This window comes from Lissotriton vulgaris, chromosome 4_1, assembly GCF_964263255.1.
Source record: "Lissotriton vulgaris chromosome 4_1, aLisVul1.2, whole genome shotgun sequence".
In the NCBI taxonomy this organism is placed as follows: Eukaryota; Metazoa; Chordata; class Amphibia; order Caudata; family Salamandridae; genus Lissotriton; species Lissotriton vulgaris.
In genome coordinates this window covers 1,704,138,170-1,704,165,759 of record NC_141691.1, presented here as the reverse complement: position 1 = coordinate 1,704,165,759, position 27,590 = coordinate 1,704,138,170, and the positions used below count along the sequence as shown (strand labels likewise).

The window sequence follows — 27,590 nt, the reverse complement described above, 5'->3', positions numbered from 1 at the left end:
ATAGTTTTAGTCTGGAAACCGGATAAAAAATTGAGGTTGTGTGTTGATCTAAGATCTCTAAATACAGGCATTATGGTGGATTGTCACCCATTACCGAACATAAATGAAGTTGTTTCTATGCTTGAAGGTGCCAAGGTGTTCTCTACATTGGACTTGAGATCAGCATATCATCAAGTTTCATTGACGGAAGATTCAAAAACATTGACTGCATTTATTACTCCACAGGGACTATACCAATACACAGGAATGCTGTTTGACTTGGCCTCGGCGGCTTCAGTGTTTTAAAGAATTATGTGTAATATTTTCAGAGACGTTGAGTGTTTTGTAAAATGCTTTCAAGATAATATTTTAATTTTTTCAGCGAATGATCAGGATCATCTTAAACATTTGACAGAGGTGTGTCATATGTTAGAGAAAAATGGTTTGACATTGAAAGGTAGCAAATGTAAAATGTTTCAGAGGACTGTAGAGTATTTGGGGCATACGCTCACAGTGGATGGAGTTGTACCAAAGAAGTCTAATGTTGACTGTATTCTTAATGCTCCTAAAAACAAAGAGCAATTGTTATCATTTGCAGGCATGTGCGAATACTATTCTAAGTTTGTAACTAATTTTGCAACAAAGATGGAGCCTTTAAGGAAATTGTTAAGACATGGTGTAGAATTTGAGTGGACTGAGATGCAGCAACAGGCATTTTCTAGCATCAAACAGGATATTTTGAATGTTTCAACATTAAGACCTTTTTGTTTAAAAAAACATTGCATCATCACAGTGGATGCTAGTTTATATGGTATTGGAGGGGTGTTATCGCAGACTAGTGGTTTTACAAAATGGAATGTCTGTTTTGCATCAAAAACATTAAATGAAACAGAGAGGCGTTACGCGGTAATAGAAAAGGAATCACTAGCGTGTGTGTGGGCCATAGAGCATTATAGAAATTACATTTGGGGTACCAAGTTCACCTTAAGGAAAGATCACAAACCGTTGGTAAATATACTCTCACCTGGTGGAGGTTGAAATGCAACGGCTAGAATTGCGAGACTCACATCAAGGTTGCAAGAATATTGTTTCAATACTGAGTTTGTTCCTGGCAAGAATAATGTGACGACTGATTTTATGTCACATCATCCGTGTGAGTCAGTGGATGAGAGGGGAAGTGATGACTTAGATGTTGTTTCCACCATTCAGGATGTTGTGGTTGAAGCGTTTGAGGACATTTCAGAGATTAAGTGGAAAGAATCAGAAAAAGATGATTTGTTGTGACAGATAGAAAAAAAGTATATGGTGGAAGGATGACCAATGAGGAAGAATGTTTCAGAAGAACTCATGCCTATGTTTAAAGTCTCAGAAGAGTTAAAGTTGGATGGTGATTTTATTTACAAAAATGGTAAGTGTATTCCACCATTTGGGGTGAGAGATAACATTATTAAATTAGCTCATGTTTCACATCCAGGGATGTCGGCAATGAAAAGGTTGATAAGGAGTTATTTTTGTTGGCCGTGAATGGATCGCATGGTTGATCGAGTGGTCAGAGAATGTGAAATGAGTTGTGCGAATATTAACATGCTTAAAGTCAATATTCCTCCACTTAAGTATGTGGATTGGCCAGAGGAACCTTGGAAGAAACTGGCATTTGATATTTCAGGTCCTTTTCTAAATTTACCACTTGATTCATGTTATGCTTTAGTATTAGTAGATTACCACTCAAAATGGCCGGAAGTTAAGTTGGTGCCAATGGCCACTACTAATAAAGTTTTGTATTTTTTTCAAGGAAGTTTTTGCTAGGGAGGGGTGTCCCTCTATCATTGTCACTGATCATGGGGTGCAATTGATTTCTAATGATATGGAGGAATATCTAAGTGTCAAGGTATAAAGCATGTCACCACATCTTTATATGCACTGCATGAGAACGGACAGGTGGAACGCTTCAACAGGGTGTTGAAGGATTATATTTCGTAGGTATTTAAGGAGAAAGGTGACTGGAAACAGTTGTTGAGGGAAAGATACTGGATGTATAGGATTACACCACACTCTACCACAGAGGTTAGTCCTTTATGGCTGTTGAAAGGTAGGGATCCTGCTTCAAGAATCTGTCCTTGGTGGCTCAAAGATAAATGTAAGGGTAATATTAAAAATGATTATAACAAAATGTATACCACCTTAAGAAAAAAGGAGAAACAGAGGAAGTACAAAGAATGGTTTGACAAGAAGTGGAACACAAAACAACATATTTTAAGGTTGGAGAATGGTTGAGGATAAAATAACAGGTATACAAACTAAGTGTTCCAGCAAATTTTATAGACCTATTAAGATAACCAAAGTTTTCAGAAATGCCCTGAAAATTATAGAGCTAGGGTTACATCTCACAATCATGCTCATGGTAACTCGGAGCCTGATTTGTGTATTCCGGGTATTTCTCACAACATTCAAACCACAGGTATATCTAGTGAATTCATTGCTAATAGGGTTAAAGACTCTACATGCTTGAGATCTATTCCTACACAATTGTTTGACTATGTTAGATAATTTCTTCACATTTTAGTCTGTTGTATATGTTTTAGTTTTTCTTTATATAAGGGAGATATCTTATATTCTTAGTATTAAATTATAGTCTTGTGTTGTCTTTTGCATGTCATTCTAGCTCCATTAGAATGCTGCATCAGATTCCAATCTCCCAGGCAGTCAGTTTTTCTCTGACTCTGTAAGCCTGAGGTCTGTGTTGCTGTGCTGCAATTTTATATATTAAATGTCTTCAATTTAATTTCTGATTATTGAAATCTTTTAGACCAGTTGGAGGTTTGGTCAGCAGGGTGGGGCACACTGCAGCGAAGTCAGTGGGGCTGAAGGAGGCCTCAGGGGAAAAGGTGGTCCACTGGGGTCCTAGGACATTGAGAGGGCCAAGCTCATAAGTTCTGTACCTACAAGAGTATCACAATCTGATGTTTTCTTTTAGCAGCGTAGAGGGGAGAAAGTTGTTATTAACGCCAATCAATTCCAAAGGAATTTCTCTGGACACATAGTAACCTCAGACAACTACGTAAGGTTAGTTAATTTATTATCAAGCCGAAAATATGCATGGGTATTGGACTACAGGGGAAACATGGCGTCCGCTAGTTAAGCTGCAGCGCGCGTCTCGCCTCTGTGCTTCCTCTCCCCCTTTTATCAACCATCAGAGCACTTTATGCAGACGTGTGGCTTTAGCGTCAGCGGCATATATTAATGGATTTCGCAGGGCTCACCTTGTGCCTATAGTTGTTGCCGTTTGGGCTGCAAGAGTTTTTCCTGGATGTGCTTCGGGTTGGTCGGTGCTCCCCACGCCTCCCCCGCCCCTTTGCTGCTGCCGCGCTGGAAGTCAGCCGCCCTGGAGCTGAGACACGGTCGCAGAGTGGTGGCTCACGGTCTCCTCCGGGGTAGCCAGGGTAGCGGCAGAACAAGGGGAATAGGAGCTTTCTTTTTGCGAGAGGGAGCGGCCGGGCTCAAGTGTCTCCCTGCTTCTGCATGTCCTGCAGCAGACCAGACTGCTGAAGGTAGGAGGGAGAATAAGCCAGACCCTGACGGTAAGGGAACCTCTTTTTCGGACCCTCAGGTGGTGGAGTTTCCCTCCATTCATATTACCCGAAGTGCAGTCATTAATAATTCTGACACTTTAACCAAGTTAGGTAGACGTAGGAGAGGGATTAAAGGAAAAGGGAAGGCTAAGGCTAAGAGCCTACATAAGAAGCTGCCGGAAACTCCCGCTGACAGTCTAGAAGTGGTTAGTGGCGAATTGTGCACCTCTCAAGACTCAGTAGCTTTGAAATCTAAGCAGAATAGAGGACAACAGCATGAAGATCCTCGGGGGGAACACAGATCTGCTTTTCAGAGCTATCAAGTAAAAGGAAGGAGTGTCAAAGGGGCTAAAAGCAAAGGCTCTGTTAAGCTATCTGCGAAAGCTGCTTCTATCAGGGTCACCACTTCTCTGCGATCTTTTTTTAGAGTTCAACCGCAGATACTGAACCTTACAAACCAAACATTATCCTCCCAGCAGAGTATTTCTGGTCTTGGTGAAAACGGAGACTGTTCTCCCTTGGGCCCTTCTGCGATGGCTAATCCTGCAGGGCTTATCGGGCCGACAATATCGGCACCTACTTCTCCTATTACTTCTAACCCTCTTACGCCCTTTTTGGTACAATCAGTGGCGTTGTCCTCGGTACCTGTTACTAGGGTATCAGCCGCGGAGGATTTAATCTCCTCGGACATATCTATCAAAAAATTTTCAGAGGCGGGCTCGTCGGTGGACAGTGAATTGAAAGAAGGGGGGAGCTTTGATACTAGCTCAATAGAGGTACTATTTCTCTCGCTCAAAAAAGATATAAAGCAGGGGTTTGCAGTCTCAGAGGAGAATCAATCAGAGATTAGAGCGGCATGTGAGGCCCTTGAAAAGAAAGTGGACCTTCTGAATTTAAGAGGTGAAACACTCGAGGGCTCGTTTGAACATCTTAAAGTCAGTCTGGGGTCAGCAGAGGATAAAATCCAGGCACTACGAAGAGACAGGGACGCTCTGCGAGAGAGAGTCGAGTCTCTTGAAAATAACTCACCCAGGAATAACATACGCCTCTTAGGAATTCCGGAGGGCAAGGAAGCGATTTGAAGACCTATATAGTGGCACTGCTTAAGGACTCGTTGAATCTCGAGGAATCTGTGGGGTTCCTAGAGCAAGATATTCAGAGGATCCACAGAGATCCATATCGGCGGAACCCAAGTAGGTCTAAACCAAGAAAGATCTTCATAAACTTCCTTACTTATGCGGTAAAAGAGAAGATTTTGAATCTAGCTCTTGAGGTTAAATCACTCAAAGGGCCTGATTTCTCATTCGAAGTGCGATCTGATTTATCTAGAGTAACTCTAGAACGACAGTGGGAACTGGGTCAGAGAATGGATAAGTTTAGGGCATTAGGGCCTACAGTGCAGATGAGGTTCCCGGCCTTTCTTAAGATTATGTTTAACAACAAGATGTACAACATCAGAACGCCGCATGAGGCTGACGAGCTATTGGAATCCTTGAGCTGTGCTTCCAAGGAGGAGAAGGAGTGATTTCTATCTGATTCGGAAGGGAATTTTTTTTCTTCTCTTTTTCAAGTAAGAAATAATAAGATGTATGCTAAACAGAATAGAGCTCAATCTAAAAAAGATATATATAGATATATATAACAAATTGAGTAATTAAAATAAAAATATGGACAAAAATCAGAAGAGGAAAGGAAAGGAAGGAAGGAAGAAAAGAGAAATATTTGGGGGGGAAAATAGGAAAAAAGGGAACAAAAACAAACAAAAAAAAGTATTCTTTATACTGAGAAATAGGGTGAAGGGGTGGAAAACTTCTTTCACAGATTCAGCAATGTTTTGGCTTTCCCCTTTCCTTCTCCCTTTTTTTATTTTGTTTATTTTTTTACTCTTACTAGAAAAACTTTATATCTGATGCTATCACGTATATGGTGTTTGCGAGGGGGGCTGGGGTATTGAGATGCAAAGTGGCCATCTATCAGGCCATAGGATCAAGGGTTGGGTTTCCCAAAAGGAGGGGGGGGGCAGCGGTGTAATAAAAGCAAAATTTCCTCAATTGCTGATACCCCACTACTACTATAGGTGTGCTATCTTTCAAAATAGTATGAGTCAGAGCCGCCTGTGGGGGGCTCATGTGTGCTCTCAATTTAAAATTCTGATCATAAAAACCAAAGTGGGGAGGGGTCAGTGAGCAGGATTTGAAGGATGTGACGAAAGATTTTCTATGGCCTTGACACATTTTCTATTCCTGAATGTCAATGGCCTGCGCACCAGGAATAGACAGGATAACATCCTACAATATTTAAGAGATTCGCCAGCGCAGGTCATTGCCATCCAGGAGTCACATTTATTAAAGCCAGAGACTGTTGACATACTAAAAATACAGAGGTGGGTGGACACTTTTGTATGTACCAACCAGACAGCTAACATCAGAGGGGTGATCATTTTATTCAAAAAACAAGCTAAGGCAAAAAGTACTGGAATGTAGGGAGGACTCTAGCGGCAGGTGGCTTATTGTAAAAACTTTGTATGGGGACATGCCTCTTACTTTGGTTGCTTACTATGGTCCTAATCAGGACGACCTCCTCCTGTCTAGACATAATACGTAACCATCTGTTTGATTTTCCTGATCCCGTTATTTGAATGGGGGACTTTAACATTGTCTTAGACCCGAGGTTAGACAAATCCCCTGTCACGAGCGGCAGTTCCTTCCAAATCACGAAGGATTCTAATTAACATTTTGAGCCAACTTGGTGTAGTAGATATATGGAAGGAGCGGGCAGGAGACCAATCTGGGGTTTCAGTCATCAATTTAAAATACCAATCATAAATCTAGAATTGATTATGCTCTGTTTAGCTATTCTTTAAAAGATCTGGTTAAAAATATTGAGTACCTTCCATCTCACCTCTCGGGCCATTCAGCTTTATCTTTTACTCTATCTCTTACGCAAAACCATCAAGTTAGGTCGTGGTCTTTTGACCGCACTATCTTATTAGCTGAGGATGAGGTAGACTTTCTAAATCACGAGACCACCCAGTTCCTGGAGACTAATCTAGATACAGCAAATAATTCAGTGGTCTGGGATACCTTGAAAGCCTTCCTGAGAGGCTGTATCACTAATCGAGCTTCTCATAGGAAAATGGAATTCAGAAATGTTGTCAAGTGTCTGGAAGAAGATATGGCTAAAATACAATCAAAAGTGAGTACTCATCCAGGAACATTATGAGAGTTAGATCTGCAAGAGTTAGATTCACTTAAAAAACAACTAGAGAGCATTCTCCAGGAGAGAATTGCCCGCAGGTGGGAAGCATGCAAAATCTCTCACTTTGAATTTGGTGAAAGTGCTAGAAAGCTACTCGCGTGGAAAACAAAATCAGACCAGGTCCGAAATCATATTAAACAGATCAAGGTGGAGGGGGAGTCCTTGATGCGGGTATCTAATTTAGACATAGGTATGGCTTTTCAGGAGTTTTTTCAGGAAATCTATGCGAATGACACCATTGAGGATCCTGAGAAAAGGAAAAGGTGGCTTGAAGAGATCTCCCTACCAAGCCTCACTAATGTTCAACAGTTTGGGCTAGATAAAGAAAATACTGAAAAGTAAGTTAGAGATGCGATCAACCACTTAAAGTCAGGGCCAGACGGTCTTCCGGGAGAGCTATATCTGGCCATTATAGACTCTATAACCCCAGTCTTGATAAAGCTTTTTAACAGTATACTTGTGAAGGGAGCCCCCCTGGGACTTGGAGCGAAGCCACAGTCGTTTTAATATTTAAACCCGGGAAACCTTCTTCTGACTGTGGCTCATATCTCCCAATCTCAATCCTTAATTGCGACTATAAAATCTTGGCCTCTATACTGTCTAAAAGGTTGGGGAAAGTAGTGGGCAACATCATCCACGAGGACCAAAAGGGTTTTATTCTGGGACATCAACTGACAGACCTCACTCACGATCTAATTGGTGCCATTGACATTTCATCTACCTTTACCCTTCCACTGGCAGCTTTAACATTAGATGCAACTAAAACTTTTGATCGGGTCTATTGGCCATATCTTTCGGAGGTGATGAAGAAGTTTAATATTGAAAGAGGCTTTTGTCCGGTCATAGATTTTCTGTATAAGACTCCTAGGGCTAGACTACTTGTTAACGGAGTCCTGACTGACCCTGTTACGATCACCAGTGGTACGTGACAGGGCTGCCCCCTCTCCCCACTCCTCTTTAACCTCTACATTGAGCCATTTGCTCAAGCACTCAGAGAGGATAATACCATCATTACGTTTACATTTGGGGAGTGGGAGAGGAAGATGGCCTTGTATGCGGATGACATTCTGATCTTTACCGCTGACCTTGACACAGCTCTTCTCACGATCATCGCACGGGCAGAGGAGTTTGGGGTAATATCGGGGTATGAAATTAATGCAAACAAAACTGAGACAATAGTTTGGAATATGCAGAATTCTCATCACGATATTGCTACCACCGTGAGGTACCTGGGTATTAGAATAACTAAGAAGGTTGAGAAGATACCGGATGTTAACCTAGATCGCATCATTAAAGAATGCCAAAAACAGCTGAACTCGTGGGTACATATCCCTCTACCAATCTTGGGTAGAACAAACTTAATTAAAATGTCCATTCTCCCTAAAATAACATTTCTATTTAACTCAATCCCACTGGTTTTTGATACAAAACAGCTAGCCAAATGTCAAAGTGAATTAAAGTTGTTCATTTGGAAGCATAGAGCCACTAGGTTAGCCTAGAAAAAACTTAGGCGGAAAAGAGAAAAAGGGGGTTTAGCACTGCCCGACCTGCTGTATTACGCTTGGGCATTTCAGCTGTCTCATTTGCAAATGTTGCTAAAAATGCCAACTTGTACTAAGGTGGGGGTAATGTTTCGGGCTATGCTAAGGGGGTCTGAATTGCCAGATACGGGTCAGCCTTGACCCTGTGCCTCATGGGAACAGTCCAGCCCGAACTGCCAAGCAATGTCTTTCCTGGATCGGAATCAAGCATCCTAGGACGGGTTTCTGGCTATCAGCCGTCTTCAGCCAGGATAACTTGACTCCAGTGGTCTGGAGAGCATGGGACTCACGTCTGACCATACCCATCCCACTCGGGGTGACAAATGCAAAACAACAGTTTATTTAATTATTTATGTATTTATTTTTGACACTTATAAAGCGCACTGTTACTGTACGGTGTCCTGGCGCTGTCTTGATAACTCCTGAAACTAATCCCCAGGTTAATTTACAAAAAGCCATGTTTTTAGCTTTTGCCGAAAGGTCATCAGCTCAGGGGACAGTCGGAGTGCCACTGGAAGGGCATTCCAGGCCACCGCCGCCCCTCGGCTAAAACTCCTGCCACCCCAACACACTTTCCTGATGCGTGGGGTCTTGATCAGTCCCAAAGTAGCTGACCTCAAAAGTCTACCTGGTTTATACCAGTGAAAGTATTGCCCCAGGAATGCTGGACCTATACCGTGGATCGCCTTAAAGACAATGCACAGGCTTTTAAATAAGATCCGCTTCCTTACTGGCAACCAATGTAATTTCACTAGTTCGTGAGAGATGAACGCAAATTTAGGCAAGCCTGTAAGCAGGCGCGCTGCTGCATTCTGCAGTATCTGTAACTTGTCGAGTACTCCTTGCTGGGCTTCAAGGAGCAGACTGTTACAGTAATCCAATCGTGAGAGCACCAAGCCTGTCACCACTCTTTTTTTACATTCCCATGGGAGAAACGGAAGAACCTTCTGAAGGATTTTCAGTGTCCAGTGGAAGGATGAGGCCAAGGCATTTACCTGAGGTCTATAGGAGAGTCTGTCATCTATAATGACCCCCAGGTTCTTAACCTTATTAACAGGAGTGGGAAGAGTCCCCATCTCTTCTGGCCATCAGCTCGGGTACCAAAAATTGGCCGTGGAGCCAAACAGTATCACTTCGGTTTTAGCCGAATTGAGTTTTAAACAATTTCCGGACATCCATTTGCTCACGGCTTTCATGCATTCCTGGAACTTGATGGCCACGTCATTCTCCCTCCCATGCAGTAGTGACACCACTATCTGTGCGTCATCTGCATAAGATGTAAGTTCAAACCCATGGGAGCGGATGACTGGGGCCAGGGAGGAGACATAGACATTAAACAAGGCAGGGCTAAGTGAGGAACCTGAGGAACCCCACACGGTAGTTGACAGGGTTTTAACTCAAAGTCCCCCAGCGCGACTACCAGGACCCTATTGGTCAAAAAAGATCTCAAAATGTCTAAAGCCTTCCCCTGAACCCCACATTCCTCCAGCCGGTCCACCAAGATGGTGTGGTGGACCGTATCAAAGGCCTCTGACAAATCCAGCATAACCAGGGCCGCACGACCTCCGTAGTCCATCACCTTCCTGACCTCTTCTGTTGACTTGATCAGGGCGGACTCCTTACTGTGGCCTGGTCTAAACCTATGCTGTGCGATGTCTAGCCCCTGAGTGGTTCCTAGGTGTGCACTAAGCTGGATGTTCATAATCCTTTCTATGATCTTGGCCGGCATAGGAAGTCTTGAAATTGGCGGATAATTGTTGGGGTCCGAGATGTCCAAGTTAGGATTTTTTAGTAGCGGCTTGATGGATGCCTGCTTCCAGTTGATGGACAGAATGCAGAACAATGTCATACATTCACCCCAGTACAGAGATCTGGGGCTAAATCCATCGTGTTTTTGCACTCCACACCACCCCAGTTCAGACATGGTCATATGCAAATCAGCCTTGACCCTGTGCCTCATGGGAACAGTCCAGCCCGAACTGCCAAGCCATGTCTTTCCAGGACCAGAATCAAGCATCCTAGGACCGGTTTCTGACTATCAGCCGTCTTCAGCCAGGATAGCTTGACTCCAGTGATGTGGAGAGCATGGGACTCACGTCTGAGCATACCCATCCCACTCGGGGTGACAAATGCAAAACAACAGTTGATGGACAGAATGCAGAACATTGTCATACATTCACCCCAGTACAGAGATCTGGGCCTAAATCCATCGTTTTTTTGCACTCCACACCACCCCAGTTAAGACATGGCCAAATGCATATCAGCCTTGACCCTGTGCCTCATGGGAACAGTCCAGCCCGAACTGTTAGAATCTGGTCAGCGATTAGAAGAAGAGTTGGGCTGGGTTACTACTCGAAATGGGCATCATTATGGGATCCCCCGGGTACTCCCACTGTCTTCAAAACACTCTGAGCAAGCCCCTTAGAGACTCTGGGCTTCGGAAGTTGGGCGACTTGTTGAAGGGCCCAGCACTACTTTCTTGGGAAGATCTTTGGGAGAGAGTGGGACCTGGCTTATCCAAGTTTAAATATGTTCTATTAAATAGTTGGTTTCAGTCACAGATAAAAAACAAAATCCCCTTTGGGATAGATAGTTATCTAGAAGACCAACTTGTAGCTAAGCCAGTAGTAAGAAGAGAGGTTTCAATATGGTACTGGGCTATCGCAGAAGAAGCAGATGGCAAATTTAAATTAGCAGATGAGCTATGGGGAGAACAGCTGAATACCCAATGTGATCTGTTGTGGATGGATTCATTTAATACTCTCTATAGAATAGTTAAACCCGCTTGACTCCGGCGTAATCACATCTTTACAGTCTATAGAGCTTACTCTCTCCGTACAAACTCTCAACATTTCAGCCTAGTAAGGTGTGTAATAAATGTGGCGTCCCAGAGATACCGGATGTACATATGTTCAAAGATTGCCCCTCTCTATCCGAATTTTGGGACAAAGTGATAACATCTATGGAATCTATTTTAAAAGTACCTTTGACTTTGAGCCTTGAGGATAACATTGCGGGCCCCGCAACATTGTTGCTTTTTTACGCAATACTATTAGCAAGGAGGCTAATATGTAAATATTGGGTAGAACCAACAGCACCAACTCACTCAGAATGGCTGACGTCGTTGTACGAGGTATCTAAGGTTGATTTGGCCAGAGCTTGCAACAAGAAGAACTTTTTTGGGAGCTGTTGAAAACTTGGAGGAGGTAGGAGTCTGTTTTTTTTGTCTCCCCGGGTGTTATGATTATGCTTTCATTGCTCCTCGGACTTCCAAAAGTGTCCCCGAGGCATTCTGTCCCGCAGGTACTGTGAAAACCTAGATGGAGCATAAATCTTCTCCCCACGAGCCTCTGTTGAGTAATTGAGTGTCTCCGGTTGAGGGCAGTAAACAACGAGTATACTGAGACACGAAATCAAAGATGGAGGTCATTTTCTTCGGGTTTTTTCTCGATAAACGGGGTTAAGGCAAATGAGGACAAAAAAAAATGTTAGTTAATTTATTATAAAGCCAAAAATAACTGGACATAAAGACATCTCTAAATGAGAGTCTAAAAATACATTGGAATCAGCATAAAGCCAAATCTGTGAATCCAGTGTAACGGATGTAGAGTAAACTAAATAATTATTCAAGAAATAGGATCAGAAAGAATTAGTCCAACTGTCACGCACTGAATAGTGCCAACTTTGAAGGACTAACTTGTGCAGTGAGGTTAGTAAAATAAGGACACTACCGACAAAGATTTGAAAGGAGAATAAAGGAATACCTCCGAAGCCCAGAGACCCATAGGAGGAGAGGGTTTGAGGTCAAATTTTTGTTAATATTACCAATCGCAAGGACTGTAACAGTGAGGCCTATAATGAATACTGTTGAACTGCCACACTTGTGAGATTGTATATTCCAAAATTCTGAAGTATTATTTCGAATGGTATTTCTGTTTGGAAGAACAACTAAACATCTTCCTTTACTGGAAATGGAGGATACATATTCCACCCTTAAATTGAACAAGAAGGGGTGTTGGTACTCCCAACTATGCATATTTTGTATGTTATTTTGCATAATGTCTTTGGTCATTGGCTTATTATATCTCCTAGAGCTCTACCACCTTATTGCAAAAACAGCCCCACTTCCATCAGGGCTTCCCTCTGACTTTGTCCCCTCCGTTACAGTAGCACCAGAGGATATGGATCACAGAGAGGAAATGCGTCATAATTCTTTCGTTACCCTACTTCATCAGACCCATCAAGTAATTGATAAAAGCAATTGTTGGATCTGCATGCAATTCCCAGCCTATGTGGATGAAGGTATACCCCTTCTCCAAGTACCCCTGCCATTTGAAGCGTCCTGTTATGTATTACACATTGCAGTGATGAAAATTGAGCTAATAGGGGTCTTCAGCAGCTTAGTAACTTCCCGTTCTACCACTAGAACATCAACTGTCTCCCTGTACACCCGTTATGATAAAGACATTCTCCAGGCAGGGAATTGCTCTGAAGTTATTTTGCCCAATGCAACGTTCCCCTTTTCTAATATAGTCACCCCACTATTTTTGGTAAATAATGATAGTACACCCCCGCTCCATAGGGACACCAGGGAGATACCCTTTTTGAAAATGAGGCAGCGTAGTGTGCTTGGGAGTCTATGTATTAGAAGCAACGGTACCGCCAACATGGGGAATAGTACCAATTGCAATATGACATTTTAGGTGTCTTCCCAGCAAATAACTGTTCCACTTTATATCAGTGACTCAGTTTATTTCATTTGCGGTTCCAGGGCCTATATTTGGCTACCAGTAAAATAGGGGTGGCTGTTGTCACCTGGGTCTTGTAACACCAGCAATATCTGTAAAAAGTACTGTGGAAGTAAATAGAGCCTCCAGAACTCTAAGAGAGAGGAGGAGTGTTCATCAAGGAGATACAGTGGCTGAGATAGCTGGTCATGTACTGAAAGCCTTTGTTACTTGGTATGGCCCTGCCATGAATTCCCAAAACATACGCAGGTTATCCCGTCTATTCGAAGCAACTGTAGAAGAGACAGCAGGGATAATTGAGAACATCACAGTTGAGCTTAAGGCTCTCAGAATAGTTTCTCTTCAGAACAGGATTGTGCTAGACATGATGTTAGCAGAACGGGGTGGAGTCTGTAGGGTGATCGGTGCCTCCTGCTGCACTTATATTCCTGACTCATCCACATCAGTGAGGCAAGCTGTCAAAAGGCTATATGATATAGGAGCTCAGGCTCATAGTGATGTGGGCCTCTAGGATCCTGCAGGTTCCTTTTGGAACGCCTTATCTGCTTGGGGCAGGAAGATAGGGATGTTTCTAGTGGATATCTTCCTGGTGGTGATTGGGTGCTGTGTTCTCATTAATTGTCTGCCCATGTGCTGCCAGTGTTTGGGGCGATTGCTGAAACCACCCCTGATGCCCCCAGTGACACTGACTAACGCTCTTATAATGAGGGACATTGTAACGCAGCAACTGATGGATATTGATGTTTCGGATAACACCCCCTCTGACATAAATACGGTTGATTATGCCAATGAGCGCAGTGAGGCCCACTATAGAAACACCCGGCCTATCTATGAACATATGCTGTAAGGCCACGACAAAATGGTGGACCTTGCGTCCAAAGGGTCGATTGTGGAAATACAGTTTTTAGTAATGGACAAAAGCTCCTCCATTTTGTGTTTTTCAGCAATCATTTTGTGTTAGTCTTTTCTAGCTTACCACATCAGCACATATAGTGTGACCGCTTCATCTACACAAAGAAATGTTGATATATCAAATGACCCCAGAGCATATGTTTGTACTTTACTTTATGACACACAAGTAGAGCAGGGTACATTGCTTAAAGGTCCATGACTCATTTGTTTAACTTTCCTAATTAAACTAATTCCATATGTTTTATAGCTAACAAAAGACTGCTGATGGTAACAAATTATTGTTGACACAAGAGATGTAACCTTTGCTCTGTATCCAGATGACTAATCAAGTGGGCGCCTGACTCTGTAACCACAGGTCCGCCTATGTTTATACTTGGCACAATTTAAGCATAGTTCTACTTTATTTCTGGGTATCACAAGATTATTGATGACTGATGGGGTTTAGTGAGTAATCTTTATATTTGTGTTCTGCATGCCAAGTATACATATTTCCAGAGTTACTGGTCCTGACCAGTACGTGATATTGTCTGGGAATCATTAATCATCCTTGTCAGCTGCTAATTTGTCATCCATTCCCACCTACGCTTGTTCCAGTACAAGAACATATATAAGGCTGTCTATGACTTTGTAAGTTGTCCACTTCTCTCATAACCGCATGGAGCTGTGAGGTGGTGTACCCGCTTGAGCGCAATAAATCTTTTTATGTTTCAGTTACCTCCGACTGCTGGTCTTCCTTTGTGAGCATACCTAGGCGAGGTAGAAGAAATACACTTTGACACCAACTATTCAGTACACTTCTGGACCTGTGGATATTCTGCCAAGAAGAAAGACTGCTGTTCTTCTGAAAGGACTGCTAGACTGCCACTCTGAAGGGGCTGCTGCCCTGTTGTGCTGAACTGCTGCCTTCTTGCCTGGGGAGAAAGAACTGGACTTGCAACCCATCTTGAACTCAGGACCCCAGAGTGACTAGACTGCTGGCTTCCTGATCTGAGTCTAAGGGACATAAAAGGCTCCCCTACCACTCTTGGACCTGTCTTCAGCAAGTTCTTAGCACCCAAGTGGTGATTCTCTGATCCTGGACCTAGGTGTGGCTCAGAGGCTCTAAAGGTCAAGCTGTGGGGCTGTTTGATACCACAAAAGGACCTGTTTACAGAGGAACCATATAATTCACACTGAAAAACAGTGCGTGCCACAGCCAACCCATCTCTTCACACAGCAAGCATTGATCGCCGCGGAGAACCGCCAACTTGAGGATCCAGCCCACCTTTCCATGACACCCGGCCAGCTCCTCATGCCACGCCGATTAGTGATGTTCTCCTTGCTCCCTGCAGCCCTCTCTAAGGTAAGCTGGACTGTTTGAGAAGGTAAACCTTCAACAGGACAAATTTGGGACTGTATCCGACTTGCGCTCCATCAGCCTGAACGTTTGATTTTGACCTGGTCCAGTGCAACTAGATAACCGTGATTGGCGCTTTATGCTTTTAGGTGCCATATTGCAGTTTATTTTTTTTAAATGTATAATACTGATTGGATTTGTAGTTTTGGTCTCGTTCATTCAGGTTAGCTCTAATATTCTAGCCTGGTGTTGGATTGTGGGGGTGTTTTCACTGTTTTACTGTTTGAAGTATTGCACAAACACTTTACACATTGCCTCTAAGTTAAGCCTGACTGCTCAGTGCCAAGCTGCCAGGTAGCCGAGCACAGGTTAATTTGGGTTTGCTGTTGCCTTACTCTGACTAGGATTGTGGTGGCTGCTTGACCAGGGCACATGCCCCAGTCAACCAGTAACCCAATTTATAACATTATGTGTGTGTGTTTGCACGTACACGTGGCTGTTTTGAAAGGAAAGCATCCACTCCGTTGCAAGTGCTGTGCTTGTCCTGCGAAAGAAGGTAGTACCACCATCTTTCCTTTACTCTTTCCCCTACCCTATCACCATGTACCCCCTTAAACCTAGAACCTGGCACTTCCCTGCACACCGTCACCTCGTGTGCCCTGCACGCTCCCATTCATTCTACTAATCTTTTTAGCTTTTGTGTAGTAGCATGTGTTCTTCAAGCTTCACCGGCATACAATGCTTGTCTAGCATGGGTAGGAACAGTGCAAGTATCACAAACTGAAGGGACATCTAGCAGATATGTCCTCACACAAACAGGAAGATTCCCTGTATGAGTTACATGGTTTGTAATCTGTGAAACAAATCCTTTTGTTTGTCAGTGAAGACTTACCCAAATCAATTCCACAGGAAGAATTATTTTAATGATTTTTTTTAATTTTTCATTCAGTTCCTTTAGGAGAAGAAGCAGAATAATGCCAAACCCAGAAAGAAGCAAGGCCTCCAGCTGAATGGACTGGATGTTATTGAAGACATAGGCGTAAATCTACAAATAGAAATGGAAATGAAATGAAAATGGAAATGAAATGATTCAAATGTGATTTGATAATAGAGGAATATATGTATAGAGAGACACTGCAGTTCATCTTGCAAGCATGAAATCAAACTCTTATTATTAACATCAGATGTCTTTCCAAATTTGTGGAATGGTAACGGTTCATTGGGAGATTGTGGCAGGAATCAAAAAGAGTTTATGTTGTTGTAGAGAATTTTACATCACATATATATTTATTATTTGTAAACATATTTATTCATACTTATTTAATACATTTAATATTATTTAATATAATTAGTTTAATAATGTATGTATTATAAATGAAAGTAAAGGAAGTATAAAAAATACAAAGTTGTTATTATTCAAATTACCCTTTTTTCCCGTTTTGAAAGTAACCACTTTTCAAGAGTATATATGCAAAATTTCTGAGATTATGAATAGTTCACAATCTATTTATTTTGCGTGAATGTGTAATTTTCCATACAAAATTCTAATCTCAAACATAGATTATTGGATTAACATTTCGCGTAAAAGTGAATTATCACACATAATTTCTGTTTTCTTTACCTTTAATCTACTGTATAAAATTCTCACATATGAGACTTGATTCAAGTAGAAAATGTCTTATGAAAACCTTTCAAGGAAGAAGCTGTGAAGATTCATCCAACGGTGACAAAGTTATTAGCAAACCCCCAAAAAATGCTTTTCCTACGGAAACGTAGTCTTAACTATGACTACCCAGTGGCAACCACCAGTGGTTAACATAGTACTCCACCTACAGTTACTTATTCAAACAGGCAACAACACACAGTAGCTGCATCAGTGTTAAATTTATTTGCAGGCTCCTGTAACATGTTTCAGTCGCACAAATAGCCTTGTTCACACACAGAGGAAGCCATTGGTACCTCTGTTAATACATGTACGTGTGATTATCAAATTCATTAACATGGAGCGCATATTACTTTCAATCATTGTTCATATCTCAAAACTAAAATTAATGCACAATAAAATTTTACAATAACATTATTATATTCAACAAAATGTCAGACAGACAGTAATGTTTAAACTGCACATATGCTCCCCTATATAACCCAAGGCACATATTCCTAAGTGGGAAATGGTTTTCTTCTCTTGTCCTTCTACCGTGTCCTGTGAACCAATCTAATCAGTATATGGCTACCCCAGTGGGCTGTACCAATCAGCCATCGCAACATGAAATCTCTGATGCTTAGGGAACTGCATACCAAGTGAGTGTGCAAATCTTCGTCCAGGTTGAGTCCCTCTGGGTTGTGCTATTGAGCTATATAATATACTTCAACTTTAGCTTGCACAACTCTTTTTCTCTATCCCCCCTCTGTACTGCCTAGGTATGGCATCAATCTGAAAATATTGTAGCGTCCTGTCATTGCTAGCATGACCTTCCTCAAAATGAAGGAAGGCTGAGTATGTCCTGTCTTTATTCTTTATTGCCCTATAATGTTGTAGTGTCTACTTGTGAACTTGATAGATAGTATTACCCACATATAACATGGCACATGGACATGTAAGTATGCATACAGAATAGTCTGTTCTACAGTTATATACACCTAGAATGTCCATGGGTTTTTTACACAGTGGGGAGTAAAACTCAGTCCTACATTTAAAAAAAAAAATCTGTCTAACCAGTTTGTTCTTGCAAACACCTCTGGACTAGACCTTACTAGACGTACTTCATTGACCATGCCCTTCTGTATGTTATCCCTGGACCCATGGGAACCACTCAGCCAATTATGGGTTCACTCTTAACCAAATGTCAATGTTCCCATCTCCTCCTTTCAAACAGTTTCTCTCTAATTTTGCTGATTAGCTCTATACATGGCATCTTTCACTACCTGTTGTGAGTACTCTCTTTGCTGGAATTCCTTCCCCAACTCTGCTTGTGCCAAAATATGCTCTTCTATCTCACTTTTCCATCATACGCAAATGCTTCCTATAAAGTATATTATGTTTTAATCTCTCAGGATGGAAATTGCGTGCATGCAGAATGGTGTTTTCTGTAGTGGGCTTTCTATATGCCTTGGACTAGATCATTCTGTCAAGTTAAAAAAAAAGCGTCTGTACTGCTTATAGTACTCATAAAGTTTATATTCAAGTCACTGATATTAATGTTCCTCATAAAGTTGTGCACACTTTATACTGACCCTTTCCAAATGACAAACAGGTAGTCCATGTATCTTGTCCACAATATCACATGCTGTGACCCAACTTTGTTGCATTCTCCCTGGAGCCCCAGCTACTCCCACCAACCAATATGCACATCAGCATAGCTGCCCATTGGTGTTACTGTCTGCTGCCCGAACACCTCATTGTTAAACAGGAAAAACACTTGACAAGACTGAACACCATCTGCTTATGTTTGAGCAATCTCAATGGTCTAGCTCCCAGGAAAATAAGAAATGCTTATATGCATATTTGTATATATATAGTACATGTTTGTGTGTGTGTGTGTGTGTGTGTGTGTGTGTGTGTGTGTGTGTGTGTGTATGTATATACATATAGTTAGGAAATAAAAAAAACGTTAGACATTCACTAAAAAAAATCATAGGTTACAGGGACGTTATAGCAAGGATCAGATTTCACTCATACAAAGCCAATGAAATTCAGCAGTTATAGTTACCTGAGCAAACTATAACTTACACCCCGCAATGCACTGCTTATAACCTCACACATTATATCACTCATGACATGGTCAATGACATTACTAATGACATCATCCACAGAACCACTCACACACCTACTCACACCCTCATATACTCACTCACACACCCACAGTAATCATTCACATACCCATACAACTTGTCAGACACCCACTGACTCATCCATGCAAACAATGTGGTGGTGAAGAAAGGGGCCATGGCCTCTGACCACCTCTCAGCAATGCCACTTTGTAATCCCGCTGTGTGGGGCTTACTGAAGGTAACAGGAGGTCTTGTTGGTCTTGTGAGAGCCAGGCACTTCCTGTAACCACGGGAGCGGTTAGCGCTCTAGTGGTTAGATTCAAGGGCTATTTAGCTCTCGTCCCTTCCAGGAGCGCGCAGCGACCGCGCGCAGCCAAAGACATGCCGAAGAGCAGCCAAAGAGTGGCCTGTCTGCGCCCGTCCGCGACTGGACGAGGCTAGGGGCGGAGGGCTAACACTCTGCCTGTGCTGTGATGGAATCAACGGAGGGCCGTAGACTCAGGTACACCTCCCTAGCGCTGCATAATTTACGACCTCAGGGCGGGAGTGTTTGTGCCCGTGATCAATGGCCATGCCCGGAAGGTCCCTGTTCCTGCATACAATGTAGATTCCAAGCATCTTATACCGCTATTTCCATTGGACATGCGGTTAAGGCACTGCCAACGCCTAAAGGCTGGAAAAGCTTTCTTCTCAATGTACGCTCAATGTCTAAACACTATCATGAGACATGGGATCTTATAAGCACGGCTAATCCTGAAATCTGCTTCCTAACAGAAACCTGGATAAAACAACATGCCATGCCAGCAATAGCACTTGGGATCCCGGTAGGATACAAAATCCTAAGGCTCGACCGCCCAACTAAAACTGAAGGCGGGATAGCCATAGTATATAGAGAAGACCTGAAAGTCTCTATAATTGAACAGAGTTGTTGCCCACCGATGGAAGTGATGATTTTAAAGATAAATTCAGGCTCCAAACATAACTGGAAAGGAGCTCTGATTTACCGTCCGCCTGGACCAAACAAAGGATTTACCCTATCCTTAACAGAGCTATTGGCACAACATCTAAAAGCCAAAGAAAATTTCCTCCTATTGGGTGATTTTAATTTTCACGTAGATCTCCCTGATCACCCGCAAACTCAGTCTTTGCTCGCTGATCTCTCCTTGTTGGGATTTCAGCTTCAAAATAACGGCGCTACTCATATAGGAGGCCATTCCCTAGATTTAATTTTTTCTAATGGCCCCATAATACGTAGACGTCCCCCCACTAGAATTAATTGGACAGACCACTGCCTGATTGAATTTACTCTCCCTGGTTTAGTTAAACCTGTTAGGCAGCAATCTGCTCCCCCTATTTGTCGCAGACAATGGCACAGAATTACTCTTGAAGAGATTCAAAAAGTATGGGAAGAACCAACTATTACAACAGCAGATAATGCGGAGGCAGATCTTCTCAAATTCAATACGACTCTTAAGAAAGCTGTTGATCTATTAGCTCCATTGAAACTCATGAAACAACATCCCACATCAAAGCAGGAGGTATGGTACACAGAACAGCTGAGATTAGAAAAGCACGGTTGCAGGAGACTTGAAAAGGTATGGAGAAAGACTCACACCGAAGAAAGCTGGAAAAACCACGCAACAGCTTTAACCTCATACTACAAAAACATCAGGCTAGCTAAAAAGAACAGTTTATCATCACAGCTAATAGAAGCAGGGAATTCCTCAAGAGAGCTGTTCAGGATCTTGCAGACCTTTGTAAAGCCATTGGCCTGTGAGAGTCCTGATGAGTTCTCCCAATCCTTATGTGATGAGATCTCCCTTTTCTTTGAAAGTAAAATAGACGCCATTTATCAAGAGATCACAATGGCTAAGACTACTGGGGTGACTACAAAAAAAACTCCGATACCATTGGATATCAACCAATCCAGGCTGACCGAATTTCCTGAAGCCAGTCAAACAGAAATCCTGTCCCTGATAAATAACATCAAAACTGGATCCCCATTAGATCTAATCCCAGCAAAAACAACGGCTTCAATAAGCAACCTACTGTGCCCCATGATACAGACGGTCATCAATTTGTCTCTTAAAGAGGGAAAAATTCCTCTGGATTGGAAAAAGGCGGTGGTAAACCCTATTCGCAGAAGTATCCAACTTACGCCCCATTTCCCTACTACCATTCTTGAGCAAACTGGCCAAGAAGCATGTGAACACTCATGTGTCTAAATTCATCGAGGCTACGGGGGGTCTGGACCATTCACAATCTGGGTTCAGACCCAACTACGGCACCGAATCTGCGCTCCTCTCCGTGACAGATCACATCAAGATGACACAGGATAGAGGAGGATCCATGATTCTGGTGCTGTTAGACCTGTCTGCAGCCTTCGACACTGTGTCACATGAGATTCTTCTCGGCCGGCTGCAGAAAGTGGGGATTGGAGGTGTAGCTCTGTCCTGGCTGGAGAGTTTTTTTACTGGCTGCTCACAAACTGTCAGCCTGGGTTCCTATCGTTCCATCTCCAGGGAACTCACCATAGGTTCCATAGGGCTCATGTCTAAGCTCCACATTATTCAATGTGTATGTGGCCCTCCTTGCTGACATTATGAGAACAAATGGGTTTACCCCGGTGTCGTATGCTGATGACACCCAGCTCCTGTTTCCTTTCCAGACTCTTACTCCATAAACCAAGAACCTTTTTGCTGAGGGTATGAGAGCGTTATCTAACTGGATGACCTCCAGCTGTCTCCAGTGTGATGTGGACAAGACAGATGTTATGCTTTTTGGGAAAGCCAATCTCCTTTGGTCTCCAGATTGGTGGCCTCTGGAGTTAGGACCTATTCCCTGTTCAAAACAATCAGTCAAGAACCTGGGAGTGCGACTGGACTAGAACCTCGTTTTAAACGAGCATGTGAATCTGGTGACTGGATCCTGTTTTCGAACAATTGGGCTCCTAAGAAGGGTATTTCCCTTCTTATCAGACGGTTATAGAAAGACCTTAGTCCAAGCACTCGTAATAAGTCGGTTGGATTATTGTAACGGCCTTCTTATCTCTGCGAATGAAAATGTACTTAACCGACTGCAGGTGGCCCAAAACACCGCGGCCAGATTTGTTCTCAATGCCCCCCGAGAACACCATCCAGGCCGCTCCTGAAAGAGCTCCATTGGCTGCCTGTGCATCAGAGGATCGAATTCAAGATCTGTTGCATCATACACAAGAGTCTCTTTGGATCTGGTCCCTTTTATCTAACTCAGAAATTTCAAATATATGCACCAGAACGCTTTTTGCGCTCTGGCAGTCAATTCCTTTTAAAAATACCTTTCATCAAGAAAGCCAGGCAGGGTGGCCGAGCACTCTCTTATGTAGGACCCTCCCTTTGGAACAAACTCCCTATTGACATGCGACATAACACCAACCTTCTTTCCTTTAGGAAAGCACTCAAAACACATCTTTTTCGGGAGGTTTAGACTCTCACCTGCATGTCCTAAAGGCACTGTCTGACACTTACAGCGAGCAAAGCGCGGAGATACCCCTTCGGGGGTCGAATCCTGCGCTATAGAAGAAAATAAATAAATAAATAAAAAATAAGGACCCTCAGCAGCCAATGAGATGTCATCCCCAACCAGCAGCATGCTAGGAGGTGCATTTGCAGAGTGGTGTAGATAGGGGGTAGGGCCTCCGGCGAGTTGCCAGCTTTAAAAAAAAGGGTATTTTTTAGGAAGGGGGCCATGTGACCCCCCTTCCCTGGTCCTTTTTGAACCCTGGGCACCCCATCTCCCAAGGCCTGCCCTTTTTATAAAACACATTTATTTTTCTTTTTTTTAAAGGGAGAGGGGCCCCATGGCCCCCCTTTCCTGGGCCAATTGTGGACCTGGTGAGCCCATTTCCCAGGGCCCGCCCTTTATTTCTTTATAATGGGAGGAGAGCTGCATTGATTGAGCCGGCCCTGGGGGTGTGGCGGTCCCCAGGGTCATCTATGGCTCTACAAAGGGTGGCTGTGCGGCCCCCCTCCTTTTGTAATTAACCCCCAGGGTGGTGGTGGTCCCTTGGAATGTGTGGGGAGCCAGTGCCCCCCATGCATTAATAATATAACAGTATACCCTAGGGAGTTGGGGGTTACCAGGGCTGTGGGGGGCCTGCATGCCCCTAGCATTCCTGTCATACTAAGCCCCCAAGGCTCCCCCACATTATTCAGTATTGACTTCTGTGCTCCAGGGAAGTGGCGGTCCCCAGGGGAGATCGGGTACCAAGAGGCGCCCCCGATAATAATTATGTGACTGCCCCGGGGAGGTGGCAGTTTACAGGGACGTAGTTCAAATTTCACTCATTCAAAACCATTGAAATTCAGCAGTTATAATTACCTTAGCTAACTATAACTTAAGCCCCCACAACGCACTACTTATGAGCTCACACATTACATCACTCATGACAGCATAAGTTAAATTGGTATTCTTTCTGTACTAGTAATTAGTCATCTTGTTTTCCTGCCCTTTGTTCCCCCTTTTCTGCTTCCTTTTCTCCCTCTAAAATGGGCGTGGGTGGCCGCACGCACCCCCTCCCCTGGGCCCAGCCATATGTCTCTGTGAGCCCCAGTCCCACCCAGGGCAACCAGGGCCTTATTTACAAAGTCTTTAGATGCACTTTTGAGCCTCCAGCGCGGCACTTTTTTATGTTTCGGTGGTGCAATGTGCAGCATATTTACAAGGCAGGGCAAAACCACTTTACGTGGCTTTTCATGGCCTTGTAAATACGTATCCCTTTCACGCAGAACTCTGCATGAAAGGAGGGTCCATGGGGGTTGCCGTGGGTGTTCCCATACATCACCCGCTGAATCTGAAGCATTCCCAGGTTTACAAGGAATTGTTAAACTGGAAATGTGTCAGACTCCTATGCCTCCCCAGTGGAGGCACAAGAGTGGCGCAACGAGGAGAAATACTTTTATTTCTCCTCTTTTTCCCTCTTGCTTTACGTGCTACATTTTGCAGCACACATAGAAAGAGGAAATGCCATCAATTATTGTTTTTGTGCAGGAATGTGTAGCTTTCTGCCCAAATATAATCAGCTCTGCAACACAGGCACCCTTGCAACATGGCACAAGGGTGTATGTGTTAGTGCACAGCTGCTATTTGTGCGCCAATGCAGGGGAGAAGCACAGGAATGCGCCGCATCTTGTAGATACGGCACATTCCTGCCCTTTTCTTTTGATGCTCAGCAGTGCAGCAGAAAGGCCTGCGTCAAAGCTTTTTGAAGGAGGCCCCCCCAGTGTACAGGATGGGGCTGGCTGGTGAACCTTTTTTTCCCATTACCAAAAGGTGATGAGGGTGTTCTCATTTTGAATATTGTGGGATTAACGCTCCCTACAGGCCCGATCCGGCAAGATGGGCATTTCCATGTGCCACACGGCGTTTAGAATATGAAAGTATGAGATGCCCGCTGGCTGAATTCCACAGATGGACAGAGTGTTTCATGAAAGGGCTATGTAGCCCGCCTGGCATGATGAAAAGCTTTTGAAAACAGCCAGGGTTTGTAAGGGCAATTTTGCCTTGCACACAGTGACTATGAAATAACCAGCAATGGCACCAGCCAGAAGTAACTGTGAGTGATTTCAGTTGTTTTTAAGGAGTGGTGTGACCTTGGAAACTGAATCCTTTAAAGGTACCGATGAAGCATTGAGTTATTTACATGAATCAAGGGTTATAGTAACGGAACAGCCAGTGATAGCACAAGGGCATGGTATTACATAGAGAACAACAAAGCATTATGGATAATGTGGTCCTCTGAATCTGATGAATAATGAACAGTGACCTATAAGTGTGGATGCATCAAAACGATTTTCAACTGATTTAACAGCGCATCAAATTGTTTGAAGATCTCAGTATAACATCCTTTAATATGATTGTTTTTATGTACTGGAGGTACTACACCTTACCTGTTGTCCCTCATCACTTTTGATGTAAGAACATTGAAATATTCAACAAGTTACCACCCATGTAGGAGCTTATTTCTAAACTAGTCTGGAGTTGAAATGCGACATGCTGGTTGCGGTGCCAAAATTAAAGAACTGTTATTATTACACTGTTTTCATGTCACGGAAAGGCGATGGATCTATTCTCATTTGGAATATATATATATATATATATATATATATATATATATATATATATATATATATATATATATATATATATATATATATATATATATATATATATATATATATATATATATATATATATATATATATCATGAAATCCTGTCAGCGCGGCCATCACGTCTTCACTCACGCTATGCCAGCAAACAGGACACAGACCCAAAATTCGTGCTTTCAAATTTTATTCACCCAAGAGTCAGAGACGCGTTTCGCAGCGTGAACGCCGCTTGTTTACTCGACAGTTAGTTTAAACTCGGGAAGCATTTTTAAAGTGACAGTGCATTGATTCAGTGAATCACGTGAGTTACTTTCACTATGGACATAGAAAAAATACTCTTTGCGCTTGTCGTGTATGAGCTGATTGCCAACTGTACGATCATATTGTTAAATACATAATTAACCATGATACAATAAACATGTAATTATATATATATAAATAGTAAGACTTGATTTGATACATATATATATATATATATATATATATACGCAAATAGTCAAACTGTAGCTCCAGCTTTCAGGAACCAGAACAGACAACCAAATGAATCCAAAATAAGGCAAATTAGGATTTATTTAAGGCAAATCGAGCAGAAGCAAAACTGACGCGTTTCGGGCAGATGCCTTTGTTCACAGTCAGAAGTTTACCCACAATGTCTGGATTTTTAAAATGCTAGTGCACACCATGTGATACAATTCAACATAGAAAAAATACTACTCTTGCGTATGTATGGCATTATAGAGTCGGGGGGTAATCTATGAGATTTCACTGCGTCACTTTTAGGACACCATTGCGTCAAAATCTTGCGCCTGCCTCACAGCAGGCGTAAGACTGACGCAGGCCCTTTCACATGGGGCTGGCCCCATGTGAAAGGATGCATTTCTGGAGTTGCATCACTTTTGTGACACACTCCAGCAATGCATCACTACCTCTAAGCACTTTAAATTATTATTTTACTGTTTCACTGGGTTTTTAACATGGTACGCTCCCCGGTCCGCTCCCCGGTGCGCGTACCGGGCGCTCCCCCGTGCAAATCGGAAAAAAAAACAAATTATTTTTTCTCCCGCGGGGCCCTTTTATAGCCCCCACATCAAACCTAGGGGGTCAGGGGGGTCTACTCTGCCCCCTTATGGTCAATTCCCCCTTTGTTTTTGCCACCTCTTGTGTCTCGATCCTTCCGAGACACAAGATGGCGGCCGCTCCGGACTGTTTGGAATGTTTACAGACACCCGAGAGCCAATCAGCTTTCCGCGCGCAAGTCGCGTAGCGCGCCCGGAGCGCTCCCAGGTGCGCGTACCGGGGCTCGGCAATAGATATATATATTTTTTTTAACCTAAATTAGTCAAAATCCACTGGAGCACATATCTTGAGACATAGCAAAGGCACATCAGGCTACCAGTCTCTACAATTTTGCCAAGTTTAGTGGAAATCCATTCAGCCGTTCGGGCTAAAAGTGAGGTCGACCGCCCTATGCAAATTAACATGGGGAAAACACGTTTTGGGACCCCCCTTTTATCTTGGCCCCCGCTTGACGAATCCCCCCCAAACTTTCAGGGAAGGACCGAAGCACCGCAAGGCAAATTTGAGGACATTTTCAGGCAGGATCATGCACAAGGATCATGCGCGTAGCTTTAGGAGCACGAGCTGCATGCTAATTGGCTGTCATCTGTATGTCAACACTCCAAACCAGGAAGTGTTGGCAGTCATCTTGTGTTTCGGTAGAACTAAGCCCAGGGGACCACCACCCCCCGGGGCTTCTCAAGTGATGGGAGGGGGCCACGTGGCCCCCCTCCTGGAACTCTTGAGGGCCCTGGGGACCCAGGGCCAGCTCCTGCAGTGTCCCAGGGTGCCCACCCCCGGCACCCATTAGCAATGGCAGAGCGGGAACCTCGCAGCTTCCACCCTGCCATTGCAAACTGATTTCCTATTTGGAAGAGAGAGCAGGAAACCTGCTTTCTCTTCCAAATAGGAAAGCAGATTGCTTTTCCGTATGGGGAGCAGCATGTTAGCTGCTCCCCATATGGAAAAGCAATGCCGGCTCCAGCCGGATGCGAGGAGCCGGCCGGGACCGTGAGGGGATTAGGGACCCCTCCACGGTCCCCAACGGAGTGGGCCAGCCCCGGGGAATGGGGTCCCCGGGGCTATTAGTGGCCCGGGAGGGGGGCCACGTGGCTCCCCTCCCCAAACACTTTAAAAAAAATGTCCTGAGGCCAAAAGTGGCCACAGGAGGGGGCAAGGCAGACCCCTCCTAATGATTTTTTTTTTAAAAAGGCCCATGCATCCGGGGTTGGAGTCCCCGGGGCAGACTATGGCCTTGGGAGGGAACCCCTTT

The 27,590-nt window shown here is 43.5% G+C and overlaps 1 protein-coding gene across 2 annotated transcripts in view; it reads right to left on the bottom strand.

Moving 5' to 3' along the window:
- The window catches only part of SLC26A7 (solute carrier family 26 member 7), a 577,439-nt gene that overhangs the window by 255,689 nt on the left and 294,160 nt on the right, over positions 1–27,590 (bottom strand). For both annotated transcript variants that reach the window (XR_015310095.1, XM_086967017.1), the window contains exon 5: positions 16,236–16,388. Coding sequence is in view for 1 of the 2 variants with exons in the window: in XM_086967017.1 (XP_086823143.1) it covers positions 16,236–16,388 (153 nt within the window). In the remaining variant the exon portion in view is untranslated. The remainder of the gene's footprint in view (positions 1–16,235; positions 16,389–27,590) is intronic.